The sequence below is a fragment of the Oryzias melastigma genome, unplaced genomic scaffold (genome assembly GCF_002922805.2).
Source record: "Oryzias melastigma strain HK-1 unplaced genomic scaffold, ASM292280v2 sc00221, whole genome shotgun sequence".
Classification (NCBI taxonomy): domain Eukaryota; kingdom Metazoa; phylum Chordata; class Actinopteri; order Beloniformes; family Adrianichthyidae; genus Oryzias; species Oryzias melastigma.
In genome coordinates, this window is record NW_023416883.1 from 384,757 (window position 1) to 404,584 (window position 19,828).

The 19,828-nt window shown below is 41.3% G+C and overlaps 2 protein-coding genes across 3 annotated transcripts in view; one reads left to right on the forward strand and one right to left on the reverse strand.

Annotated features, from left to right (window-relative positions):
• LOC112138871 (germ cell-specific gene 1-like protein) overlaps positions 1–16,462 on the forward strand; it is a 32,447-nt gene extending 15,985 nt beyond the window's left edge. Inside the window, exons 3-4 of one of the 2 annotated variants that reach the window (XM_024261540.2) lie at positions 13,802–13,913; positions 14,839–16,462. In XM_024261540.2, the coding sequence (XP_024117308.1) occupies positions 13,802–13,913; positions 14,839–15,139 (413 nt within the window). In that variant the 3' untranslated portion in view covers positions 15,140–16,462. The remainder of the gene's footprint in view (positions 1–13,801; positions 13,914–14,838) is intronic. The other variant, XM_024261538.2, reaches the window with a different exon arrangement.
• Positions 16,463–17,403: 941 nt separating this feature from the next.
• Positions 17,404–19,828, reverse strand: part of hs3st3l (heparan sulfate (glucosamine) 3-O-sulfotransferase 3-like) — a 41,951-nt gene continuing 39,526 nt past the window's right edge. The window contains exon 3 of the mRNA XM_024261537.2: positions 17,404–19,519. Within this exon, the coding sequence (XP_024117305.1) occupies positions 19,131–19,519 (389 nt within the window). The 3' untranslated portion in view covers positions 17,404–19,130. The remainder of the gene's footprint in view (positions 19,520–19,828) is intronic.

Below are 19,828 nucleotides of genomic sequence, written 5' to 3' on the forward strand. Positions count from 1 at the left end.
CTGTCTGGGCTGAGCTTTCACAGGCTGTGGCTGGAGCAGCAGCCAGTGTAAGCCATCGGCTGTAGCTAGTCCACTCCCACGACGCAACGAAGCCTTGATGCTAGCGGAGTAAGCCTAGGATAAGTCAAGTCTTGACTCTTAAGTCTGACCGTTAAAATGCATTTTCCATTTTAAATAAATGATATTAGACCATTTTTAAGCATCTAGTGTAGACATAAAACAAACACTTGGTGTTTCTGTAGGAAAGCATTGAAAAGATCTTACAAATGAACTTGTTGTCCCAGACATGAAGTCATGTCCACATCTGGGGTGTGTCAGTGTGATTGATCAAACTTGAAACTCTGCTTTGTGTCAGCATTTTGCATCTTTAAAGCAGATGAACTCAGGGTACTAATTAACTCAACAGCACTAACGGGGTTGCTGTGCAGTGGAGTCAAAAAAAGACAAATCTGTACGATACACTTGCATCTCAGCTACTTCACACTTTTCCTATGTGTCGCTCACCACTACCTGACATCCACATTATGCTGCTAGAATAAATGTTCATGAACATTTTTGCCTGATGGAGGTCTCTGATCTTAACATTTGTACAGCCCACCCCATGACTATATAAGAGAGCTGGACTGAGTGATCCCTCCCCCCTCCCTGTTCTAAATAGGAAGTACCTGCTGGCTTCAAGAAGCCAAAATGCCATAGACCTCTTTTGAGAAACAGAGTTATTCTGTTTGTCAGAATAAGCATTCTTGCTCTCCTTCTTTGTTTTAACATGTTATTTTAACATGTTATTGATGATGTCACCCTCTCTTGGGTCCACTTCTCCTGTACAGTCATTGGGCCATGTGCTTTGCTCAGATTTTCCTATTTTTCTCAGCCGGTATCCACCCCTAAGAGCAGTTCTCTATGGAAGTTTTTTTAGGTCATAATTCAAAGTTTTATGCATTTTTCAATTGACAATTCAATTTGCAAATTCATCATGCAATTTGAGAATGCATTTTGCAATTTGCAATTCAATATTCAATCAGGCTTGCAAAATGATAATTCATTTTGTAATTTACAATTCAATATGAAAATATACAATTCAATATCACAATTTTACAAAATAAAATATTGCATAAAAAAAATCAATTGCATTGTAAATTGTCATGGGTTTTTGATGTCATAATTCAAATGACAATGCATTTTGTAATTTACAATTCAATATGCAGTTTGACTTTTCATTTGGAAATGCATTTTTTAATTGACAATTCAATATTCAGATTAGGCTTTTGATATGACAATTCATTTCGCAATTTACAATTCAATATTTGAATTTTTTAAATAAAATATTGAATAGAAACAAAATCAATTGCATTCTATATTGTCATGGGTTTTTGATGTTATAATTCAAATGACTATGCATTTTGCAATTTACAATTCAATATGCAGTTTGGTCTTTCATTTTGAAATGCATTTTACAATTTACAATTCAATATTTAAAAGTGACATTTCAATACATGGTTTGGTTCAAATTTATTTTAAAGTATCTTTAAATCTATTGCATAGTAAAATCCCACGCTCTGTTAGTTTCAAAACTCAATTCATCATGCAAAACAGCGCCCCCCGCTGTAATGCATTCTCAGTTTCATCCACGCGCTCAAAGTCTGTCAAAATTCAAACTGCTTTGCATTCTGTCAGACGGGCGGGGCCTTCCACCCCTATATATGCTAAATCCCGCCTCCACTTCCTTTCGACCAATCAAAAAATAGTAAAGACTCAACTAAGCAAAGGAGTTGTTTGTTGTCGGAGGTTACAGAAGAGAATGCTATCTGCTAAAGAGTTAGCTTCTATCTGGATGACTTACACTACAACTGCTGTGTGACAGCTCAAAGAGATTTTGGAGCACAACTTTAGGGCTGCTGTGAACTTTAAGACAGCGGTCCCCAACCCTCGGGCCGCTGACCGGTACAAAATAAAATAAAAAAAAACATCCTTTCAAATTCTCAAGTAATTAATTGATTGCAGAGCTTTTACTTGACACAAATATGTATATAAAATTCAGGCACAATCGCTAAAAAAGCCTGTCTGCCTGGTTAATTCAGATTTATTTCAGAATTAATGAGTATTAAACTTTCATTTCTGTGCTGGTATCAGTCGCACATTCAGGCCAGTTTCTACCTCACAGCCCCCAAGAAGATTTTCAGCTGTTTGCAGTCAACTCCAAGCACAGGAATTAACAATGACCTTCTTTCTAATCCACTCAGTGGAAATGATACAGTCCACCAAACTATTAGAGGTGAATCAGCAGGGAAAGAGACTTGGCTCCCGCAGTCTCTCAGCCACACATTGACTCGACAGGTCACATGCAGGAAGGACACTTTCAAAGTGAGCTTTCCCCAGGTACAAGATGGCGCCAGTGTGTTTGATTGTTGTTTTTTTTGTTGTATTGCAAAGCTCTACTGCAGTTTGAGCATTATCAGGGTTTAATTTTTAAACAGACTTTTAAAAATGAAGCTCCATAAAAAGGAGACGGGAAAAGCGGAGTGGAGTTCTGCTGAGGATTAAGGCCCTTCGGAGATCTTCTGAACGGAATCGTTCTGCTTCGTTGCGCTGGATCCTATCGGTTGTTCCTGGAGCAGCGGTGGACCAGGCTCACCTGTCGGCAGCGGCCTTCTCTTTCCGTCGGCTTCGGTTCTCCAAACGCGATGTGGAGCTCAGACATCTCCTCCTCATCTTCCTCCACGAGTCAGGTGTTTGTGAGATCGCGGCTCAGCAATATTCCATCTTTTGCAAACAACTGTATAAAGAAATTTTTATAATTTAATATAAATCTGTCAACATGTTTAAATTTGAGTTTACAGTTACATGATAGTTCTAAGTGTTCATGCCACTTTTATGCAAGTTCATTTTCTAATAAAAAAAAAAAAAAAACAATAATTAGACAAAAAGATAAAGAGTAATGCCTTGGCTATTTTTGTAGAACATAGTGTTGGCTGGTAGATTTTTTTTTAATCTACTAGCCTACTTGGGCAGTGACTCAAAAATGAAATTACAGCTATTTAAAATCAGACAAAAAAACAGAATAATGTACAAGGCAAACAGTGCAGAAGGCATGCTCCTTCTAAATCTGGAAATCAACCTTTTTACCAGCTGAAGCAACAATCTCAGACAGAAATAAGCTATGATTCTCCAGCAAAAACACCAAAGTTCAGTCCTGCACAGCAGCAACACACTAAACTATGAGAAGAATTTCTGAGAATTTGCTTTTTGTTCCTAGCTTATTCACAGGATGTCGACAAAAATATTTCAATTCAATGTTTGTTCTGTAAAACTTGAGAACATTAGACTTTGTTTGTAGAAGTAATGCTTTGTTTTTAAATGAAACAAGCAGTTCAGTGTTATATTTTAATTATGTTCTCTTTTGCAACTTGAAGGTTTTTGCTTTAACTCTTAGTTACATTTGTCATGTGTATGCCTTTTCTTAGTTATCTGAAAAAAAGGAGGCATCGTGTTCCTTTAGTGCATCTGTTGAGTTTAAAGTGTGATAGGAAATAAATATTTAAATCTGGATAACCTGCTGATGATTACACATTTCTTGTTTACCCACAGAGCGTTCACATTTGACAAATATAGTTATTTGTCTGATAACAAAATAATTAAATCAGCTAATAAAAATAGACACTATGAATTTTATTGCATTTATAGTTATTTGATTTGCAGTATATCCTGATATTCCACCCCTCTAAATAGGTCTAATGGTCCAGTCTGCGGTAAAATTTTTACTTTTTCTTAAAACCTCAACAGCTGCCACATGTTGTGTAAAATGTGACTGCCACCTCCTGATTGCAAATTATAATCTTTATATATATAAAATTATAATCTTTATATATATATATATATATATATATATATATATATATAGGCCCTGTGACAGACTGGCGACCTGTCCAGGGTGTACCCCGCCTTCGCCCATCAGTAGCCGGGATAGGCTCCGGCACACCCGCAACCCCGGAAGGGAAGAAGCGGTCTGAAAGATGAATGAATATATATATATATATAGCACAGAGGTCACCGACCTTCTTGAACCTGAGAACTACTTCATGGTACTAAGTCATACGAAGGAATACCAGATTGAAATAACAAATGTTCTTAGTTATAGTTAGTCATACATTATTAATAATGATCCTCCTCTATGTGAAGACACTGATTTCTCACTATAATTATCAACAATGACAAGCTAGGAAACAGATATTAATATTCAGAACTTTAATAATCTCAGTAATTGTTACATTTTCAGATGATCTCTTACATCACTACATTAATGGGAAAAATGTCTCATTTTTACTGTATTGTACCATTTTTATAAATTGTGTAATGTTAAAGAAAAATCAACCTAAACATTTTAAACAAATCTTTTCACATTTTGAACCAATGACCAAATCTGCTGCATTTTAACTTAATTAATGATCTTTTAACTGGAATTGGTCAGAGGTCATCTAATCATCAACATATTAAGACTTTTTAATTTTTAAATCTATGCAAATTCAAGTGTAATTAAAAAAAATAGCAACAGAATATTATTGAAATTTAGACGCAGCTCAAAATTAAGTTGTTCTATTTTTAAGAGACCTGCGAGCACCTCGTGTGGTGCTTGGGGACACACTGGTGCCCGCAGCCACCAGTTCTCATGTCTGTTTGAATGATGAACTTTGAATGACTTACTGGCAAAAATCACATTTTTATACCCACAGAATGTTGAAATTGCTGCTACATTGAAACAGTTTTTCTTCAAGAATTTTATGGTTTTGGCCCCAATAAATAAAACACTTCTAAACACATAATGAAATCTTCACATAGAAAGCACAAAATGGGGTGTGTCTGTCACCCAAAACTACTACCTCCCTGTCCCCTAAACCTGTCAAGTGAAAGCGTCAGGAATGGTGGAAGAAGGACCCAAATGCAGGAGACCAGGCTTGGTGGTGGAAGCTAAAAGAATTGAATAAATTAACCAAAACATGACAAATACGCAGGGAGACCAACACAGTGACAGAACAACTGACCTGAAAAACTAGACACTTAAATACAATGAGGTTGATTAACTAAATAAGGACAGCTGTGGATGATTAACCTGAATGTGTGACACTGACAGGGAAAACCGAACACGACAAAAGCGCCACAAGAACCCAAGCACAGAATCATGACAGAAACACTGTGTATACACTGTCCAGTGAGTTTTTTTTTACCATATCTTTAGCATATTGTCAATAGTGTAAGTAATAGGTCATTCAAAAAGATAGGCTGATGAAGCTACTTAGATGAAGAAGACAGTAAGCCCAGATGTCATTAATCAACTTTAGGAAAATGTCATCTATATCAAAGAGTCTTCATCAAGTCAAACGAGGTGTTCAAACAGCATGTAATTGGTACAAATAGTTTTGAATATGAATATGTTTATGTGAAAGCAGACACAAACCTGGACAAATGTTACTTTTTGATCCAGAAGTTAAACTTAAAACTCAACAAAACAAGAATTTTTCTCTCCTAATTTTTTATTTTTACATTCTTTTGAAAACTTTGAAAGTCTAAAATTGTACATAAAAGAAGGATAATTTATGCTGCTAATCATGGAAAAAAAATGACCTGTAATGATTTTAAATATAAATTTTAAAATAATCTTTGAGGTGTTTATAAATCCAGGTACAACAGCAGCTTTGTTTTTAAGAACCCTAATAACAATATGAATTCAATATTGGAAAAGTTATGAATGTATGGAAACTAACCCTGGCTCTGATGTTGATCCACCTCCACTTAGCAAGTAAGTTAATATGAAAACAAACATGACTGCAGCTCATCCATCCATCCATTTTCTTCCTCTTCCTGGCCACTCCGTCCAGCTAATCTGGAGGGACGATGAGGGGTTCCCAAGCCGGCCAAAAGAATTAGTCTCTCCTGCATGTCCCAGGTCTTCTGCCCAGTGGGAGATGAGGCATCCAGATCAGGTGCTCAAGCCACCCTAACTGGCTCACCTTGCAAGCTCTCTCCGGGTGACTGAGCTTCTTACCTTATCTCTAAGGGAGTGCCCAGCAGGCCTGTGGAAGAAGCTTATATCAGATTCTTGTATTTGGGACCTTGTATTTTTAGATACGACTCAGAGCTGATCCAAATGAGTGTTGGAACAAAGATCAACCAGTAAATTGAGAGCTTTGCTTTTTGGCTCAGCTCTCCTTATCCCAACGGACCACATTCATTCATTCATTTACTGGTAGATTTTAGACTAATAGAAAAGCAGAAAAGTAAATATCTTGTTAACATATAACATAAAATATTAAAAAAAATGTGCTCCATTCAATGGTTTAGTACATTGAAATTTAATTTGTTTTCTTTCATTGTGTGATTGCAATTGAATTCAGAAACTCAGTGAAATGGAAAAGTGAAAGGGAAAAGAGATATGAATGGCTCCCCAGTGAAGGTGGAGTACCACGTATAATCATACAGGTGGTTCACATGGTAAATTCTGTCAGCTGTCCTTATGGTCATTAATATTTTAGCAGTCCACGGCAGGTCCTCCTTGTTCAGGTTTGATCCTGGATGTCTGCTTACCTCTGGGCTTTAAGCCTCTTCACATAATCCGCCTTCGATGAACTGTCATTGAGTGTTTCCTGCTTTATTCCTCCTTAAATCCACTAACAGCACTTTCATCTTAGTGTAAAGGAGCAGATTACTGCCTCCAGGGCAACTGCACTGCCTCTTTTTTGAACACCAACCTGCCCTCGTAGCATGCGTTTTGTGACCGGGATACAAATGACCACAAGAAATTATTATTGCGAACCCACAACTCTGCATCTAATTTTTGTTGATGAATCTTAAGTGAACCTAGTAAACCAATAACAAATAAAAACAGGGGAAAAAGAGTCACTCTATTTCAACCTTTTGTTCAGGAGCTTCAAATTCAGATTCTTCTGTGAATTTATGCTGTCTTCTATATATATATATATATATATATATATATATATATATATATATATATATTTATAGTGTTCTACTACCCCTATGAACGCTGTTGGGAAGTAAGTACCACGTAAAAATAAATCACTTAAATTGACTTTCATCAACTTCAAATGAAAGAATTCCTCCTGAAACAGGCATCTTTTCTGAAGGCCATGAGAGAATGTTTCATTGACTCTGACACAAAGATGACTGCGATTTCCATGGCATTATGGTTATTCTGCTGAGGGATAACCTCATAAAAACCCTGACAGGTACAAGAGGAAATGTAGGTTTTTATGTCTCAATCTGGTGCAGGGATTTGCAGGGATGCTTTAGGTGATAATCCGATTGAAAGGCTATGATTGCTGTTATTTATTCTTTGTCTGTGTCGTGGCCATTGAAGAGTGTGGTGTGGAAAAAGAGAGATCCTGCTTTTCTGGTGACAAAAGGAAGGACAGGAGGAAAGTAATGACATAAAATTCCTTTTTTCATTGCTGACAGAACATTTTTATTGAGAGTCACCATGGATTAAAATAGTGGATCACTTTATGTTTGATTGCTATCTTTCTTTTTTTATGAAAGCACCACCTACACAAAATGCATTTAATACATGTTCAAAAGCTAAACAAATTCCAAAAAGACCCAAAATACATTTACCTCAAATTACGTTGCACAAATATGTTGTTCCCCTTTCGGCTTATCTCATTCGGGGTCCCCACAGCGTAACAGCACCCACTGCTTCACATCAGGGATTTGGCAGAGTTTTTCTGCTGGATGCCCGGCTTGACACTACTCTGTATTTGGGAGGCACAGGGACCCAGTTAGGCAGCAGCGTCAAGGGTCTTGCCTAAGGACCCAGTCTGGATGGAGATCAGTGGACACCCCCCGGGGATTAAACCCAAGGCGATTTGAGCGACTGGCGCAGCATGAAGGCCTGCCAGCAGCTTGATATGAGCCGCGAGGCGCGAACTGTGTGGCGCGGCCAACATAGATAGATAGATAGACCTTTATTGTCATTATCACAAGGACAATGAAATTGCAGCAACCGTTTCAGTGCAAAGAAATTGGCATAAAAAATACAGAACATAATATAAAATACGATATAAAATATAAAAAAAATATGTAGAAAAATATATACAATGAACTGTGCCATATAAGTGTATATTGTCCATCATAGTATCCAGACTATGAGCAGATATGTACATTATGGATGTGCAAAAAAGCAAGCATTTAAATAACCAGATTTACATATGCATATTTACATAAGCAGTATATAAATATATGAACATATACTGTACAGTGTGATGAGCAGTTATCTGTGTGAGTTGGAGTTTAACATAGATACTGCTTTTGGAAAGAAGCTGTTTTTCAGTCTCTTTGTTTTTGTTTTGATGCCTCTGTAGCTCCTTCCAGAGGGCATCAGGGCAAACAAGTCCGATCCAGGGTGTGAACTGTCCTTGATTATGTTTTGAGCTCTGCTGAGGCAGCGTGCCGAGTAGATGTCAGTCAGGGTGGGGAGGGGGCATCCTATGCTCTTCTGAGCTGTGTCTACCACTCTCTGGAGCCTCTCCTTGTCTGCGACGGTGAAGCTGCCGAACCAAACTGTGATGCAGTATGTGAGCAGGCTCTGGATGGATGACTGGTAGAAGGTCAGCAGCAGGTTGGTGCAGAGGCGGATCTTCCTGAGGACCCTCAGGAAGTGCAGACGCTGCTGAGCCTTTTTGATGACGGCTGTGATGTTGGCTGTTCAAGAGAGGTCATCTGAGATGAGGACACCGAGGAACCTGATGGTGTGGACCCTCTCCACAAGCTCGCCATTGATGTGGAGGGGGGCTGGGTCAGGGCTGTGCTTCCGGAAGTCGATGAGGACCTCCCTGGTCTTCTTGGTGTTCAGAGTGAGGTTGTTCTCTGAAGAGCAGGTTGCCAGCTTCAGGACCTCCTCCCTGTAGGCAGACTCCTCCCCTCTGGAGATGAGTCCAACCACTGTGGTGTCATCAGCGAATTTTATGATCCGGTTATTGTGGTGGGCTGGACTGCAGTCGTAGGTGTAGAGGCAGAACAGCAGAGGGCTCAGCACACAGCCCTGAGGAGAGCCGATGCTGAGTGTGCAGGTGGAGGAGAGGTGGGGGCCGAGTCTCACAGCCTGTGAGCGGTCTGAAAGGAAGTTGTTGATCCAGTTGCATGTGGGGGAGGGATGCCAAGAGTGGCCAGTTTCTCACAGAGTCTGTCCGGGATTATTGTGTTGAAGGCTGAACTGTAATCCACGAAGAGCATCTGAGCGTAGCTCTGCTGCTGCTCCAGGTGGCTCAGTGTGGAGTGAAGAGCTACAGCGATGGCGTCCTCTGTGGATCTGTTTGCTCGGTATGCAAACTGATGAGGGTCCAGGTCTGTGGGGGGATGATCTTTGATGTGTTGAAGGACAAGCTGTTCAAAACACTTCATTATCACCGGGGTGAGGGCCACTGGACGGTAGTCATTGAGGCTGGTGGTTGGAGACTTCTTTGGAACTGGGATTATTGTTGCAGATTTCAGGCAGGATGGGATCTCTGCCTTGGCCAGGGAGAGGTTGAAGATCTTTGTGAAGGTGGGGGTGAGCTGGTGTGCACACGGCTGAAGCACTTTGCCTGGTACTCCGTCAGGACCAGCAGCCTTCTTTGGGTTCACTGTTTGGAGCACCCGTCTGACGTTGTGCTCCTGCACAGTGAGTGGAGGTGTGCTGGGGGGTGGTGGGGTTGGGGGTGGTGCTGGAGCAGAGGGGTGTTGTTGTGGGAGTCCAAAGCGAGCAAAGAAGCGGTTCAGCTCCTCTGCTTGGGCAGCATCTGGAGTTGCTGTGGACACCTCACATCCTCTGAAGTTGGTGATGTCATAGTTGCCAGACCTCCCGAGAGTTGTTACTTGAGAGGTTGGACTCAATACGCATCCTGTGCGTATTGAGTCCTCTGCTTTGGCTTTCTTAACTGCTCTTCTCAGGTCACCTCGAGCAGCACTGTATAGTGCTCTATCACCTGACCTGAAGGCGGTGTCGCGTGCTCTGAGGAGTGTGCAGACTTGGCTGGTCATCCAGGGTTTCTGGTTGGGGAAAACCCGAATTGTTTTGTCCACCGTCACATTCACCAATGCAGAACTGTATGTAGTCCAGCACTGTTCCTGTGAGTGACTCCAGCTCTTGTTGGTGGAATAAATTCCAGTCCGTTTCCAGGAAGCAGTCCTGCAGCATGGGCAGAGCATCATTGGGCCACGTTGTGATGGTCTTTGTGGTGGGCCTTGACTGGCGTCTGCGGGGGGTGTAGGCCGGAAAGAGCAGGAGGGAAAGATGGTCTGATTGTCCGAGGTGGGGGAGGGGTGTGGATGTAAGCATGCTTGATGTTGCTATAAACGTGATCCAAAGTGTTCTCCCCCCTTGTAGAACATTTCACATGCTGGTAAAACTTAGGGAGAACTGTCTTTAAGTTGGCCTTATTAAAGACTCCCGCGATAATATGAACGCCGTCGGGGTGTGCCCCCTGTTGTTTGTTAATGGCGTTCAGCAGGAGAGAGAGCGCTGTGTTTACGTTAGCGTCCGGCGGGATGTACACGGCCGTGATGATCACAACAGTCAGCTCTCTCGGTAGAAAAAAGGGCCGACATCTAACGGACATGTACTCCACATCAGGGGAACAGTGTTGGTCGATAATTGTGCCGTTGGTACACCAGTTAAGATGCACGTAAACACAGAGCCCCCTCCTCTACTCTTACCGGAGTCCTGCGTTCTGTCTCCGCGAAGCAGAGTGTAGCCTTCGAGTTGCATGCTAGCGCCGGGAATGTCCGGGTGAAGCCAGGTCTCTGTGATGATCAGCGCGCAGCAGTTGTTTACATGCCGATTTCCAAACAGCTGTAGTCTCAGATGGTCCATTTTGTCTACCAGGGATCTGGCATTTGAGAGGAACAGGCTCGGTAGCCGTGGCTTGTGTGGTTGTTTCCTTAGCTTTAGCACGACGCCAGACCGGCAGCCTCGCTTCTGCTTCCTCTCCCTCCTCCGTCTGCGTCGCCTGCCAGTCCCGACAACAATTCCAAGGAGAGCCCGGTGGTCTCGCTATGTAGCTTGGAATGCTGTGCTTGTAGTGAAAGTCGCTGGAAACAACGGAATGTTGTTGATTTCCGATATCCAAAAACATCTGCCGAGTGTAGTGGGGATACGCAGCGCAAAAAGACAAAAATACAGGAGAAAAGTAAAGAAAAAATATAGAAAACGTAGCACTGAATCGGGAGCGGAGAGCCGCTTCACCTACGTGCGCCGCCATCTTGTGTACACATGCAAATACTTGAAGTTTGACAGGTCGTTTCATCACATCAGCCAATCAGGAACTCAGCTTTGGGCACAGGATGTTTTCAGTGATCTGATCATCAAGTAATTTACTAATCCACTGCGAGCGTTTTTGTCCTGTAGAAGCGGTGGAGCTCGCCCACCCCACACACCAGGAGACAGAGAGCCACTGTGGGGACCGGGGACGGAGGAGAACATGCGGCAACCGGGGAGGGCGGGAACCGGGGAGGGCGGGAACCGGGGAGCGGAGACTGTGGATCACAGGGCGGGAACATTGAAGGACCTCAGCTTCCTTAGGAAATACACTCTGCTGCAGGTCTTCTTGTAGACAGCCGTGCTGTTGGTCCTCCAGCTCAGCTTGCTGTCGATGGTCACACCCAGGTACTTGTACTCCTCAACGACCTTTACATCCTTACCCAGGATGTTAAGGGGCTGCGGTGCTGTGCTCTTCTTCCTGAAGTCAATGACCTTGGTGAACAGGAATGGAGAGAGCACAGTGCCCTGTGTGGCCCCCACACCACTCATCACCACATCAGACAGGACACTGCCCAGCCTGTTTGTCAGGTAATCAGTGATCCAGGAGACGTGGATCCACCAGCACCATCAGCTGCAGCTTCTTACCCAGTAATGGAGCCTGAATGGTATTGAAGGCACTGGAGAAATCAAAAAATGTGATTCTCACCATGCCTCCACCACCATCCAGGTGTGAGTGAGTTTGTTGCAGCAGAGAGATGACAGATAATATTATAACAGTAATTAGTTTACTTTAATGTCAGACACATGATTTTGTGAACACGGAAATGTAGGCATTTTTTAACTGGGCAGAAAAGATCTTTTGCAGCTCTATGCCTCATACCCAAAACCTTTACTAGCATTAGCATGAAGAAGAATGAAATCATCAAGCAAGCAGCATTCATTTAATGAATTTCCCCCCAGGGAATTAATAAAGTATATTGATTGATTGATTGATTGATTGATTGATTGATTGATTGATTCAGTGAAGTTCTTGTAACCTTTGTCTAACTTTAACCAGGTTGTCAGAGAGAAATAATCCACGACTTGTTTAATATCATCCAGAGGCATTTGGAGAAGCAGCTGTGCAGGATTCTGTGTAGTTTTAGCTGCAGTCCATTCTGTGTATTCTCTGCCAAATAGGATATAAAGGATGTGGATTGAGTGGTTTCTAATCCAACATCAGTTGGACAAATATCTAATCTGGCCTGCCAGATGAGTGAATAAAAACAACAATAGTGCTGTCAGGAATAGCGGTTGTTTGACTTGAACATTAAATTTAAAAATGGCAAAACTAAACAGTAATGTCACAAACTGGCAGACAGCTGGTTCCACGTGCAGCAGGTTTATTAGTTCAGACAGGAACTGAGTACAGCTAAAAGTCCACAAAACTAGAACAGCGGCAGACAGGCAGAGGTCATTCATAAGGATGAGGTCATCCAGGAGGAGGGTGGGGAGGAGGGTGGGGTGGTCCCCGCTCTCAGGCTGACTTCCCCTCCTGTCTGGGCAGGGATGCTGGGGGGTCCTGCACCCTCTGCTGGGTGGAAGTGTCACGCTCCTTTAGATCTACTGCTCCAAACCAGGCTTTTCCTAGACATACTCTTACAAGAGGACCTTTATTATTGTTTTACTGTCTCAATAAAAATAAGAAAAGTATCATAAGGTTCAGGAGGCCTGAGCAGGGTTCCTCCCCATCCTGCACCTGCTCTCTGTCTGCCAGTAGAGCACTCGGGTGGCTGGCTGGCTGGCCGACACACAGAGGATCATGGGGCCGGTGTGGCGCGATTGCTCCAACCCCATGAGCCCTACAACAGGCTGGCGACTTGTTCAGGGTGTATCCTGCTTTTGCTCAACAGTAGGCGAAACAGGCTCCGGCAGCCAAAACAAGTCAAGAAAATAGATGGATGGATGTTTAGGCAATAATCAGCCTTAAATGATTTGTATTCTACTGACTGATCAAGTAACTGAAAATGTAACTTGTTCAAAGCTGAGTCCCTGATTGGTTGACACGATGCGTCAACCTCGCCAAAGATTAGCATTGTATAAATATGCATTCGTGTTTGTTACTTTTCTTCTTGGAAATGTAATTTTACATAAAAAAGAATTAGCAACTCCTTACACTCACTTAGCAACCTCTAAGTTACTGCTAATGTTTTAAGTCTTTAATGAAATCTCACCAATTCTTTCACAAAAAAAGCATGCTAAATCAATTCAACAGAACTATTTTTTGTTTAAAAACAAAAATGAACTTTTAAACTTTTACAAATTATACATGATTTATGGAAAGAGTATCTATCAGAACTGTCCAACACAAGAAGCTTGCAGCCATCCTGCAGGATAGGGCAATACTCTCAGTTTAATACTTTCCAAATGAATGTACACAGTATAACTGCATACAGACAACTAAATGTTGTATTTTAGCTTGTTCCTCTACCTGATCAGCAGTTTTTCAGATTGTAGGCTCTTGATTGTAGTTGTTTTCTGTTTGAGGCTGCCACCGTGTGGTGTGATTGTGTGGTGCAGGTTTGCTGGGGATGGTGGCCCACATGATGTTCACCACAGCCTTCCAGCTGACCGTCAGTCTCGGCCCAGAGGACTGGAAGCCCCAAACATGGGACTACAGCTGGTCATATATGTGAGTGAAGTTCCTTCTGTATCTTCTAACTTTAGCTGCATTTTAGATTTAAAACCTCACTTACAACTCGTGGTTACTTTTTGTACGTTTTGACAATTGGCAGTTTCACTGAAGGTAAAATTGTGTTTTACAAAAAGCTATACACTTAAATTAAATTAATTTCAGAAAAAAAAAGCTTTTTTGCACTTGAAAACTTTTTGGGCAAGGTTTTGGTTAACAATGTTTAAAAATTTAAAATACCCCTAGACAATAGTTTTAATGGACAAAGATGAAACATTCGTGGACATTTTGGAAATGCACTACAATGTTAGCATCTGCATGGTTAAAATCAGGACTGGTGTGTGCGAAACCCAGATTCCCTTCCCAGGGGGCGCAATGAGCTGAATCCAGTGTGGGTCCTTAGGCAACACCCTTCACACTGCTACTTAACTGTAGCCACAAGGGAGCCCATGAATAAAACACAAAGAGATAAAAAAGTTTTTCCCAAAAACTTGCTTAATAACTTTTGTCAGAGGTTCACACAACTTCCTTTCAAAAATAAGAACACCTTATATCACATAGGATCATTTCGATGCAATGACTGTATTTGTACAGTGTAATGTCAGCAGTGATAAAAAATAATTGCAAGTTTCACCTCTGCAGTTTCAATCAATAATTATATGAAAAGTGTTTTTTTTTTTTTCCCAAACTAGTTAGGTTTTGGATGTAAATCTAATAATGCTTGAAAACTGAATCTTGTGGAACCATAGATCAAGTTAAATCAATCAACTTGTAAATAAAAACTGAGCTGTTTCAGAATTCATCAATGATGGTTTACCCTTCTTCACTTTAGAGTTAACATGAATAACTTCATTTTAATGTTGTCTTTATTGAGAGTAAATTTGATTCACTTGAAATAAAGTTTTATATTTTGACTCTTTCTTAGCTTAGCGTGGAGCTCCTTCACATCCTGCATGGCATCCTCAGTTACAACCATTAACCGTTACACCAAAACCATCCTGGAGTTCAAGCACAAGCGCAGAAACATTGAGAAGAACCTCAAGATCAAGCAGAAGCTGCTGGAGCTCGACTCTCCAGAGCAAATGTGGGACATGTACATCAGCTCTGTGCCAAGCGCTGCAGAGGAGCTGCTGGACCTGTCATCAAATGGGCGGAAACTCTCCAACACTTCCCTTTTCCTGGACCTCAACGACTTGCCTGATGCTCAGGGAGAGGAGTACTGCTAGAGAAAAGGATTGGGCTTTCAGAGCATCAATGTGGCAGTCAATCTGATGCATATTCTTAAAGAGGTGTTCAATGCTGCTGCAGATGTTACTTTTTAGTGTGGCTTCATTTAGGAACACTGTACATTATTGGGAAAAGGAGGATGACTCTAAATAACAGTTGAAAATCTAAAATCGTGAAGGGAAACAGACTCAACCCACCATAGGTGCAGTCAGTCATGAATGTTTGGGCTGCAATGCTTGCTGTAGTGAGTTGGTTGGACTTTAGCTCTGCATGGCGTGGTGGATGGGATGCATTTCTCCTCCTTCTGCAGGTACCTCAAAGACCTACTCCAATAAAAACATTTGTTTTTGGTGTTTCTAACATGTTCTTGTAGCATTTTTCTCAGGTCATAAATAACAAATTGAGCTTTCTTTATTTAAATTGTAGCGAATCAGTAACAGATTAAAAAAATTCCGTTTGAAAAAGTTCTTAGTTGTGGCACAGCAATTGAAATGTGGGAGCCCCAGTCCCCCTGCTCCTCTCCCTTCTGATGCATCACACTTGCAGATAAACAGATCCATGAACATCTGTGTCTTCCTGGTCTGAGCTGCACGGCTAGATAGCTCTGATATTGCTCACAGGTTTTGCAGTTTCCTCTAGTGTTACCTTGGGGCTGTAAGCTAGCAGGATAAAGTATAAACAGAGGGATGATTCAATATTAACAGAGGCTTCCTTCTGCACCAACAGTCCTGCCCAAAACTCAGAGACGAATTTCCTATGTACTTCCTGCTGCTCTGCAGAAACTATGTCCTTGGAAACTACACAGTTTTTTATTTTGTTTTATTGTATTTATTTTGGCTAAAAAGATAACTAGGAGTGCTTTTACAACACACAAAAATATAGGAGTGGAACTTTAAAATCTTCTTTTTGTTGTCAGATGTCAAATCTAACCACAGACACCCCAAAGCAGCAACTTGGTGCTTGGCTACCCTTCAGTTTCTGTTGCGCTTCAGCCCAGAAGTGAGATGTTAGTAGCAGCTGTGAAATTAGCTTTGATGTTAGGGGTGATGTTTTATTTTGTAGGAAGCCATGGAGAAGTTCAATTCTTTTTGAATATTATAGAGACAGCTGTGAGTCTGAGCATAATTTTCCTTGTAGCAGAGAATGTTTGCTGCATCATCCACCTGTGATTTGAATGGAGGAGCGGCAAACCTGGAGGAAGGAGTTGTGGTTTAGAACTATTTTTCTTACTGATGTATAATTGGTAGAAGTGCAGAAACACTCCATCCATCCATCCATTTTCTTGACCGCTTCTTCCCTTCCAGGGTCGCGGGGGTGCCGGAGCCTATCCCGGCTACTGATGGGCGAAGGCGGGGTACACCTGGACAGGTCGCCAGTCTGTCACAGGGCCACAATCACACACATCCACTCTCACATTCACACCTAGGGGCAATTCAGAGTCACCAATTAACCTATGAAGCATGTTTTTGGACGGTGGGAGGAAGCCGGAGTCCCCGGTGAAAACCCACGCATGCACGGGGAGAACATGCAAACTCAGAAACACTCAATGCATGTAAATGTATTTTTGCTTGTTATTTTTAAGCAGTTTTATGATACTTTTTTACAGAAAGACACTCACCTTTACCATGCTTTTGAAGACTTGAATCTGATGCAGCAACTTGAGGAAGACACGTGTCACAGGTAGGTGACATGTGGCTCTTTGCCTGGTTAAAACCTGTAGCAGTCTTTTTGAACCATCTGTAGTGGCTGGTTTCTGCAAGTTTGTATACCTGTTCAGCAGATCTTTGCAGTAATCAAGTTGTAAGATGATGCTTAATGTGAGCAGAAAGAAGGCATTTGTCTTCCTGATGTTGAAAGAGGGCAAAAATGCACACAGGAAAGTGTCTTCTGGAAAGTTAAGTAGTTTGTTGATGATGATACCCCTAAGTTCTTGCAGAATTTGCTTGACCAATCACCATGGAGGAAACACTTTTATTAACACATTAGCTAATTGAGCAGTCAAAAAAGCCCCTTCAAACAATGTAGTGAAAAACCAGGCCAAGTGTAATTTATAAAACGCTTGAGCTTAAAGACAAGCGTTTTACAAATGTCGGCTTTTGAACAGCAAACTCTATTAGCTTAAGAAAAGTCGAGATGTATAGATTGTTTGAGATTCTTGGCAGATATGAATGAGGGGTTGTTTCCAGAGAGCAACATGAAACACAGAGTGCCTTCCCTTCCTGCAGCACTCGATGCTTGGGAAGAGAAGAAAATCATCCTTTCTTCATCCTTCAGAACTTAGTAGTTGTATAAACTGCCAAACCTCATAAATGAGAATTTACCTTTTTTTAAATAAAAGAGTCAGTTTGTTTACATTTATTTGATAGCGTTATTTTATTGTAAGTGCATTTTATAATAACTTTGTGTGTTTTATTTATGTATAATTTGGGATAATTTGCTGTTTTTTTCTGTGTTTTGCTTCACTGAGTTCCTTTTTCTTCAGCCTGTCATTGTATGAACAATAGTACTAAGTAAGATCTTCAGTGTAGTTTTTATCAAATATATGTTCGTGGTGAAATAGAAATATCTGAATGTTAAAAATCAGACATTTACTACATTTTTGTTTATTTGTAAACAAGATCCATATTCTAAATAAATAAATGCTTTTTTGTTTTTGTTGCTTCACAAAAGTATTTTTTTCCGCTAGATGGCAGTATTGCTTTGGCTTTTGAAAGTCCCTCCCTCCAGAGCTGATAGACAATTATTTTATTTGTTAATTATATTAATTATTTGTTCTTACAAATATAAACTATTTAGCGGGTTCATACAATTAAAAGGCATCAAAAGCTGCCCCAAAAGACTTGATGCAGAAATCTTAATCAAAATGGATAAGAGTTGGGAGGGAGCGTGTGCAAAAAAATAGTTTTTATTTATTTATTTTTATTTTCAAACTAGTGCAAATGCATGCAAACCTAAAACAAAAAAAAACTTTATGCAGAAGTGTGAAACCTTTATAAAGTCTACAAAAATGTCAAACGTTTCTACTCCAGTGATCAGTAGTCATTCTGGCTTCGGTTGTCCTCCAGCAGTTGATCCTTTAAGGTGTGTCACAGTCACAGGAGGCTGGTTTTCTAGTGGGAACATCAGCCTAGAGATGTGCTGGGATTCCATGGCTTTTAGTATTCTCATGTATTACTTAATAAAACCTTTAGGTAACGTCTGAGCTCAAGCAAAGAATCTCAGGCCTGATCCGAATACTCCCCTTCTCCCTTCCCCTTAGCCTTCCCCCTTGATTTGAAGTGGTAGTTGAAGTCAAAGTCGTGTCCGTATTAGAGAGGTCCAAAGTCCACCATCCCAAGTGTAAACCTCGACGCGCTGAGAAGCTCTTTTCTTGACGTGGGTGCGCTCTGAACCACAGAAGTTTACATTTAAATGTAAGTAATGACTTTATATTGTAGCATGACATAAGAACCGCTGTTGTTATGTATATTCAAGTGCTGGATACTCTGCGCTAATGCTAGCGGACCGGTGATGTTGATGTCATTGAACAAAAATCACGTCCAAAATATTAGACACTATTTTTTCATCACCCTCTGTTTGGAGCAAACAGAGAGGGATAAACGAAGGGCCCCCCCTTCGTTTATCCAAAGTTCACATTGAAGATCCCCTTGTACTTTGAAAACAATGCTTTTCTTGCATTTAATATCTCAAATAAAAACTGGGCAAATGTCTTCAGCCAGGTTCTGAACATTTCAGGGAGGAAGGTGGTGACTTCCTTTAACATTTGACTACAGCTGAGTTAGACAAAAGACACTAAAAAAGCTACACAAGCAACCCCGGCCTCTGCTCCAGAACACTGTAATCTAATCTGTGACAAAGTGATTGATCTTAGAACCAGACTGATAAAACTACTTGGATATTTTGACTTGTGGTTTGAGGATCAAATCTCCAGTGCCATTTGTGGGTTCAGTCAAGGATGGCAGATCTTTTCAGCTTCATACTGTTCAGATGTCACTGCCAGCCAAAGTCCTGTCCTGCCATCTGATAGAACCGCTGGTTGTGGGGTTTGTAGAAAGCTCTGAGTTTCTGAATCACCACTGGGTCTATAGAGACGTGCGTCCTGCCTTTTGTCTTTCCCAGGCAGTGAGGTTTACTGCTGCCCTCTGGTTTCTTCAAACATGGGAAACCTTTGGTTTTGTTGAAGTAGAAATGCTTATCTGTGACAATCCTCTGAAGACCCAGAAAGTCCTGGACTTTGCGCAGTTCTCCAGCCGGGTCTGAGATGAGCCTCTCACCACTGACCAGGTGGATCTGTGCCCTGGGGAACCACGCCAACCAGCGCTCCATGTGCTGAGCATAGAGGCCGATCCAGAGTGGGCTCCACTGAGAGTCAATCTGACCTGGAATCAGATGTGAAGGAAGGATAAAAAAAAAAAAAACAGATTTTATTTTAAATGCAGTCTTTACAGACTTATCCAGCAAAGCATTTACAACAGTGGAAGTGGCTCTATATCAATGTTTGCAGTGGGACTCCGCAGGTTTCAGAATTCTTTGAATTGAAGATTCTCCCTCATCAAAGAATTTTTGTCCTTCAAGTTCCTTTACAAAGCACGTTGCTGCTCACTCAAAGAGATTCTTCTTGTCTTTCAATCTTGAAGAATCTCTAGAAAAAAACTGGACTCCTGTGATATTGTTTGACCCTCTCAACC